Genomic DNA, 9,067 nt, shown 5'->3' on the forward strand with positions numbered 1-9,067 from the left:
TAGTATTTTTAGTTTGCTGTAATCCAAAGTGTCTGAATGCTGATGGTACCCACTTTGAGCATCGCTTGTAATTGCAAAAGTCAAATGTGACTTGTATTCATCTTTTGTTATAGATATATACTGAGTATTATAATTTTAATACAGTTTTTTACTTTCTTAAAATTAGTTTACATTTTTTTAAGCACCCTTTGTATATTTTTTAGGTTTTAAGGACAGAAAAACAGCCAGGTACCGTGGCTCATGTCTGTAATCCCAGCATTTTGGGAGACAGAGACAAGAGGATTGCCTGAGCGTAGGGTTTCAAGACCAGCCTAGTCTCTACATTAAATTTTTATTTTATTTTATTTTATTTATTTATTTTTTTTTTTGAGTTGGAGCCTCACTCTGTCGCCCAGACTGGAGTGCAGTGGCCGCTTCTGGCCACTGCAACCTCAACCTGCTGGGCTCCGGCAATCCTTCCGGCTCAGCCTTCCAAGTTGCCGGAATTACAGGCGTGTGCTACCACACCCAGCTGATTTTTTTTTTTTATTTATTGTAGAGATGAGGTCTCGCTGCCCAGGCGAGTCTCGAACCTGCGGACTCAGGCAATCCACTCACCTCAGCCTCCCAAAGGCACGGGATTACAGGCTGAGCCACCGAGCCCGCCTTACATTAAATTTTTAAAGATTAGCCATGTGTGGTGGCGCATGCCTATCGTTCCAGCTACTTGGAAGGCTGAGGTGGATGGGTCATCTGAACCCAGCAGGTTGAGGCTGCAGTGGCCGTGAGCATGCCACTGCATTCCAGCCTGGGTGATAGAGTGAGACTCAGACTCAAAAAAAAAAAAAAAAAAGAAAAACAAAAACCCTTTTGTTTGTGCATATATAATTGCAATAGTGTATAGTAAAAGTCATGTCTGTTTCTCAGGTATGTGTTTATTAGTCTAATAATTTTTTCAAATAAAGCTTTTTTTTTTTTTTTGCTTTTTATCTAGGCTTGACTCCACACACAAGACTCTTGAAAACTGGAAATAAATAATATGACTTCATATTCATTTTAACTAAAGATAGAATCTTCAGTATGTCATCCTAGTTTATAGAATTTCTTTTCTGATGTAACTAAAACTTAAATTAGTTTCTAGCACTTAAGTTCCATAGCATTAGCTATTATGGATGTTACTATGAAGTAGATTCTCTGTGGAAAACCAGTGAACTCTAATATAATACAAATCACCTGTCCTTGTCTTACATCTTGAAGTCTAATCCAAAGAATACTCTTAATTGCCAGAAAGAAAGAAACCTAAATAAATCTGGATTCTTTTCTTAATTTTGGTCTATTTCCCAAAGTTGTTTTTGTTTTTCTGTTGGGATTTTCCTATTTTTAAGCAATATTGGTTTAATGTGATTTTTTTTTAAGTACTGTTTTACACCTTTCAAATGAGTAGCCACTGCTTTCCTTTCCTTTTATATCTACATGGCATTCTCCATCCTTAATTAAACCTGCTTCCACCACAGGCAGCCCATTTTTCTTTTGTCCTCTCCTTGCACACCCTATATCTCTGCTACCACCACCCAAAAAAGTGAGGTGAGTGGACTTTGTAGAGAAACTGGGAACAATTTTTTTTCCTGTTTCTACATAATTTTCTATAGTGTTTTCTTCCCTTTGTGGCCAAATAATCTTTCCTCCTCCTTTGCTAGATGTACTAATTTAGTAATCTTATGCCTGTTAGTCTGAAGATATTTTAATGGTGACTTTTTGTACATTTGCTGTCTCATTGGGATAGATTCTTTTTTTATTACCTACGTGTGACTTCAGGTCTTGCCTCTACCCACTTAATATTCTTTGTAATATTAATCTTTAATATTAGAAGATTGTGTGTAGTTATCCAAAGTTTTGGTTGCAGCTCTGAGGAGGATTTCTGCTGTATTTCTGCTGTAGAGTATTGTGGATGCTGTGTATCAGCTCTTAGAGTCTGACTGCTAGCCATTTGAGCTGTTGGACTATCTGGGAATGATCTTGAAATATAGAAAATAAGACATCCTGCCCAGTTTTTACAGTCAGGTGAAGGTTATCATACCTTTGTGTTGGGGACCCCTCAGCATTTGGATTGGGCCATGTCCTGCAGGACCTGATGACAGCTTACCTTGCAGGAAGGAGAGTCGCTCCCAGATAGCCCTCACGAGTGGCCCTGGAGCAGGAAGTGGTGGAGCAGATCTTCCTTGTTTGGGAGGAGCCTGAGGTGGACCTCGCGTCCTGAGTCTGGAAGGTAAATTTGTTGTTACCTGTAAACTATGGTTCTGCTGGTTCATGCTGTGCCAATCCAGACTTTCAGAGGTGTCCCTCCTGCCAGCAAGAGAAGACAGATGACTTGGATGAAGATGGCTGTCAAGCCCTGGGTCATTTGGTCTTCCACACTTAAGAATATTCATTTTAAACAAAAGGGCAGACACATCTATGGAATTACCTTCTTATTTCAACACGTTGAGCACATACTACGCTGCGACTGTGGTGCTCTTTCTTGTTGATGTTTTTGTTTCTTCGATTTTTTCTTAGAGTGAACTATATGGATTGGTTTAAGAGGGCCTAGCAGAACCACAACCTTACAGGCAAGAACAAATGTCACTTTCTGCTACTTTCTCCTATACCAATCCAGACTGTAGAGAGACCAAAACATAGTATCCCCCACCAAAATGAAAATTATCAACTTTATTTTTTAAACAAGCATATTGATACTTTGTTTTCTTTAATAAAATGCAATTTAAAGTTATTTTCCTCAAACAAATGTTAGGGTTTTAAAAAAAATAAGTCAGTATGACAAACTGTCACATCTAGCTCAAAAGGGAGTCCTATATGCCAAACTCATTTTTATGTCAAACTCACTTAGCATTGTGCCCCAACTTGTCAGTATAACCATGCTTTCTCCTCAATGAAAAATAAACCCATTGCACAGATTTGGCAACAAAACAAAAAGGGATGGATACTGTACCTTAATTTAATGCAATTTAACTGCATCTATCTAGTCTAATTGGTTTATCCTCACAGAAATGAATACGTGGTCTTTGTGTTGATGTATGTTAGCTTAATCTGTGTTACCTGTCTTCGTTCCATCCTCTCCTTTTCTGATCGTATCTGCTGGCAATAGGGATGGCCCTATAGTCTAGAATGATAGAGGGAGAGATAGCAGAACCTGAAGAGTCCAGTCTTACCATTTGTAAAAGAAGAAAGAAGTTGTCATAATGAATATATTAATTTTTGCATACCTGGGGGAGATAGTTATGTGTGCCATTCCAGAAACCCAGATAGTTGAGAAAAGCCTTGTCTCCAAGTTACTGAGTTTTATACATCATTGCTTACTACTTAAAGCAGTTAGCCATTAATGGATTATTTGATTTCTAGACTTACTCGAGTTCAGTATTTGCCATTCTCTTCCTCTGCATTAGAAGTTTCACATACTATTGAGAGGATAGGGGTTGAATATAGTTTTAGGCTAATCCTCCTGCTGGGTTAGCATCTACCAAAGTATGAGGGGGCTTACATGGAAGATGTTTGCATGATGTTCAAATCAGCTAGTTTGTGTAACTCTTAGATGTCTTTGCTCATCTTTGAGCTTTGAGACTATTTTGTTTTTTCTTGATTTGTTCATATTGTCAGGTCTTTTGTAACCACGTGTAATTCTTTTCTTTATGATCAAGTTTCTAAATTATATTTAATGAGGAGCTGATTATCCAGGGCAACAAAGATTGTTTCATATCATCAGCATTTGCATTCCTAAATTCACTTATTTGATTTAATTTCCCATTGCATAAGCTTCACACAATTGTAAATTGCCTTAAGTTGTAAGAATTAAAATATAATGGAATTTATAATTTGGAAACACATGTTCAATTTTGGAAAATCCCTTGGTGACACTCATTGAATTGGTTTGCTGAGTCTCCATCTTAACACATTTGGTGTGCAGGCTAGTAATTACCAGCTCTCACATTCTAGGTTTTCTCTTTATAGTAATTGCTGCATTAGAAATTTTGAAATAATAAATTATTTAACAATTTACCATGATATTCATCTCCAAAAACCCAACTCCAACTTCTTAATAACATTACCAATGCGTTTCCCTCGTGTCCAACTTAATAGACATATGTGTATTCTATGAATATAACTTAAATTGAAAATATGGATAGCTACATTTTGTTTCTCTTATTCATGTTGTTGGAAACCATGTTGCTGCTTTGAATGATTTTTCTTTCTGCTTTTTGGTCAGATCATTTAAAACTGTAGATTAGGGTTAAATGCTTTCATTCAGTACATATTAAAAGTAATAAGGTTCTTAAATCAGCTTTATCCTATGAAATCGTCTATCAAGTTTGTAATCCAACTTTTAGAAAGATTGTTGTTTAAGTCTTATATTAGGATAGTATTGAATTTTGAAGTCAACATGGATCTTTACCAGTATATGTGAAGTAATTCTCTCTTCATATTGAGTTTAACCCCGACACTGGTTTTTTCCAAATAGAATTCTGTGTAAGGGGGAATTACAGTTATATTTATAGACAAAAATGAATGGATTTAAATGACATTTTTAGCTTAATATTCCCTTTATTGATGGTAATGCTTAATGTTGAATGCTGTTTTGGCTTTAAAAAGACAGTAATTTAAGGATCTTCATGTGTGACAGGCACCCATGGGAACCTGCTGGGGTGACATCTCAGAAAATGTGAGAGTAGAAGTTCCCAATACAGACTGCAGCCTACCTACCAAAGTCTTCTGGATTGCTGGAATTGTGAAATTAGCAGGTAAAAAGCATGAATAATAATTTGATGGAAATGCCAGTGATACTTATAACCTTCTGTATTGCCAAATAATATGTTATAATATAGGGCAGTGGGTAGCCTATTTTTTTCTGTGAAAAGTTAGACAATAAATATGTTCAGCTTCGCAGGCCATGTCATCTCTGTCACAACCACTCAGCTCTGTAACATGAAAGCAGCCATAGCAGTACATACATGAGCATGGCTGTGTTCTAGTACAACATGATTTATGGGAAATTTGAATTTATATCGTTGTTACATATCATGAAATATTATTCTTCCTTTGTTTTTCTTTTTTTTTTCCCCACTGCCCCTCCCCTCCTCTGATTTTTCAACTACTTAAAAATGTAAAAACCGACTGGGTACAATGGCTAACACCTATAATCCCAGTGCTTTGGGAGTCTGAGGCATAAGGATTTCTTGAACCCAGGAGTTGGAGATCAACATAGGCAACATAGCAAGACCTTGTCTCTTCAAAAAAAAATTTAAAAGTTAGGCAGGTGTGGTGGCACATGCCTGTAGTCCCAGCTACTCGGGAGGCTGAAGTGGAGAAATTGCTTAAGTCCAGGAGGTCAAGGCTTTGGTGTGCCATGGTAGTTCCACTCCAACTTGGGCAACAGAGGCTCAAAAACACAAAAAAAGTAAAAACCGATCTTAGATCACAGGCCATAAAAATGTGTTAAGGATCTTTTCTTTTTTTTTTTTTTTTTTTTTTTGAGTTGGAGTCTCACTCTCACCCAAGCTGAAGGGTAGTGGCACACTCCCAGCCACTGCAGCCTCAGCCTGCTGGGCTCAGGCATCTTTCCGCCTCAGCCTTCCAAGTAGCTGGAACTACAGGCACACCCAGCTAATTTTTTTTATTTATTGTAGAGATGAAGTCTTGCCAAGTTGCCTGGGCTGGTCTCAAACCTGTGGGCTCAGGCCATCCTCTCACCTCGGCCTCCCAAAGTGTTGGGATTACAGACGTGAGCCACTGCACCCAGCCTGGGACCTTTTCTATGTTAGGCAGTGTGGATAAGTGATGTACAGAAGTATTAGACTTACTCTTTTCAGCATGCTCACACCTGCCAAATTTAACAATTTATCCTGAATCCTGCCAGGCATATGACAAGATACTCAGCTAGTGCAGTAGTAGGCACTGTAGTACCACAGAGGAGGGACAGGCAGCCACTTGGATGAGAAAAGCTGTCCGTAGATTGCCACTACAAGAGCTGTCTAACTCATCTCTCTCTCTAATCTTACCTCCAGCCTCCTCAGAACACTGTATACCGCTGTACTATGTACTGCAAATAGACTTACTTTACCTAGAAGTTGTATTAATTTTCTTTTGTTGTTCAAACATCGTTAATGGCTTCTGTGTACTGAAAGCACCAAGGATAGATAGCCTTTACAACTATTGATGAGTTGTACCATGTACCACTTGCCAAATTTGTTGTTCCTCCCCAGTGTAAATAATCTATTCTGATGAAGCTAGTCTGCCTCTCTCCTTCATACAGCATGTTCTTTGTTCATGCTTGCCAGAGTGTCCTATCTGTACTTACCTGTATTAACCAGTTCAATCCCCCATCTTTTCCTTGTCACGTTTCCCTAGCCATATCACTTCTATTACTCTCTGAACTATAATTTTGTTTTTCTTTTTTATTTATTTATCTATTTATTTATTTATTTATTTATTTATTTATTTATTTATTTATTTTTTGAGTTGGTGTTTCTGTTGCCCAGACTGGAGTGCAGTGGCACACTCCCGACCGCCGCAACCTCATCCTGCTGGGCTCGGGCGATCCTTCTGCCTCAGCCTTCCAAGTAGCCAGAACTACAGGCACGTGCTGCCACGCCTGGCTCATTTTTGATTTATTGTAGAGATGAGGTCTCACCAAGTTGCCCAGGCAGATCTTGAACCCGCGGGCTCAGGCAGTCCACTCACCTCAGTCTCCCAAAGTGCTGGGATTACAGGTTGAGCCACCAAGCCCGGCCCTCTGAACTATAATTTAAAACAACATTGCTTCTGGCCTACGTGAAAGTCAGTTACATTTAAATAGCTCTGGCCAGGCACGGCGGCTCAAGCTTGTTATCCCAGCACTTTGGGAGACCGAGGCAAGAGGATTGCTTGAGCCTGCAGATTCGAAACCAGCCTGGCAACATGGTGAGACCTCATCTCTACAATAAATCAAAAAATTAGCCAGGTGTGGTAGCACGCATCTGTAGTTCCTGCTACTTGAAAGGCGGAAGCAGAAGGATTGCCTGAGCCCGGCAGGTCAATGATGGGGTGGCTGCGAGCATGGCACTGCACTCCAGCTTGGGCGATGGAGTGAGACTCCAACTCAATAAATATATAAATAAATAGCTCTAAAGATCAATGTATTTAATATCCAAGAATTGCTTCTGCTTTCCATCTCTAATTTTGCATTTCTGTTTTATCTAATTGCATCATAAATCTTCTTTTAAGCCACTTTAATGCCATTGTAGAAGTGAGCCTGATGTTAATCATAAATTAGAGTTCAGCAGTAATCAGTAAGCTCATAAATTGTTGTATGAATTATCAGATTTTAAAACTGGAAGGTTTAATGCTATAAATTTCCATCATAGATATTAACACATGAAAATGCTGACTGCACTTAGCTTCTAGCCTGAAATAAACGTTTATGGGCTTTTTTTTTTTATTACATTAAAGGCCTTAAATTAAACCTTAATCTGTTATCAACATAAGGTTTATTAAATTATAAACAGGATATGATATATATATATTTGTTCTTTGCAGGAAATAAGGCTTCCTATTTGCCTAAGACATACAGTTTTTAAGTGATTTTTCATAATTTTATTTGTGTTTATTGAATTTATAAACTGGCATTTGCAAATCTTATTTCCAAATAAGTAGGACAAAAATGTAGGGTTTTTTGGGGTTTTTTTTAAATCAGAGTCTTACTCTGCCACCCAGGCTGGAGCACAGTGGCACACTTGCAGCCACCGCAGCCTCGACCTACCAGACTCAGGTGATTCTTCTGCCTCAGCTGTCCAGGTTAGCTAGAACCACAGGCGTGCGCCACCATACCCGGCTAATTTTTATTTATTGTAGAGATGAGGTCTTGCCAAGTTGCCCAGGCTGGTCTCAAAACCCTAGGCTCAGGGAATCCTCTTGCCTTCACCTCCCAAAGTGCTGGGATTACAGGCGTAAGCCACTGCACCCAGCCCAAAAATGTAAATTCTTGAAGTAGCCACATTCAAATAATCCAAGAGTAATTGACTACCTACTGGGTAAAGCGGTTCTTTTGAAATAAACTTCAACTGGATATCTGTGACTAGACAGGGTATTAATACCTTATTGCAACCTTTTATTTTCAAAATGATGCATTCTAGTGGGATTATTCCACCCTTGTTTTCAAGAGAATTTTTTTTTTTTGAGAATCTTTTTTCCTAAAAAAAATTTTCTAGAGAAATTATGGATTATTTTGAAATACATTCAAGGAAGGGAACCCATTCTCTGAAAATAGTTGAACATTTTGCTTTGAACAAATAGTTCTCAAAGTTTGGTCCATAGACCAGTAGCAGCTTGGGAACTTGGTAAAAATGCACATTCTCAGGCCTACCCAAGATCTACTAAATCAGAGTCTCTAGTGGGGCCTAGCCATCTGTCTGTTAACAAACCCTGCAAATGATTCTGTTGCAGATGCACACTAAAATTTGATAACTAATGACAGATGCAGTATTGTTTTATTTCATTGTATTTTCTTACTATATAGTGATTGGTTTGTTGGTTTCAGGTTACAATGCTCTGTTAAGGTATGAAGGATTTGAAAATGATTCTGGTCTGGACTTCTGGTGCAATATATGTGGTTCTGATATCCATCCAGTTGGTTGGTGTGCAGCCAGTGGAAAACCTCTTGTTCCTCCTAGAAGTAAGTAGCTTATTTGCCCTTACTGTAATTTTTTTAGTCTGAATCTCACTGTTGCCCAGGCTAGAGTGCAGTGCCATGCTCATGGCCACCTCAGCCTTCCAAGTAGCTGGAACTATAGGTGCATGCCACCACACTCAGCTAATTTTTTGATTTATTATAGAGACAAGGTCTCACCAAGTTGCCCAGGCTGGTCTTACACCCTGGCCTTAGGCAATCCTCTCGCCTCCACCTCCCAAAGTGCTGGGATTACAAGCTTGAGCCATCATGCCAAGCTCTTTTTAGAACTCTAACATAAAGGAAAATTTGTTACCATCTTGTACCATTTTAGCAAATAACTTATGAAGTCTTGTTTTTTTTTTTTTGCTAAAGTGTAACTGGTTATTTCTTTTT

General features: G+C 38.6%; 1 protein-coding gene across 1 annotated transcript in view; it reads left to right on the forward strand.

Annotated features, from left to right (window-relative positions):
* Positions 1 to 9,067, forward strand: part of MBTD1 (mbt domain containing 1) — a 74,691-nt gene that overhangs the window by 40,923 nt on the left and 24,701 nt on the right. Inside the window, 2 exon segments of the mRNA XM_008071592.2 lie at positions 4,652 to 4,769; positions 8,543 to 8,677. Of these exon segments, the coding sequence (XP_008069783.2) occupies positions 4,652 to 4,769; positions 8,543 to 8,677 (253 nt within the window).

This window comes from Carlito syrichta, unplaced genomic scaffold (assembly GCF_000164805.1).
Source record: "Carlito syrichta isolate Samal-C Ts95f unplaced genomic scaffold, Tarsius_syrichta-2.0.1 Scaffold314404, whole genome shotgun sequence".
Lineage (NCBI taxonomy): Eukaryota > Metazoa > Chordata > Mammalia > Primates > Tarsiidae > Carlito > Carlito syrichta.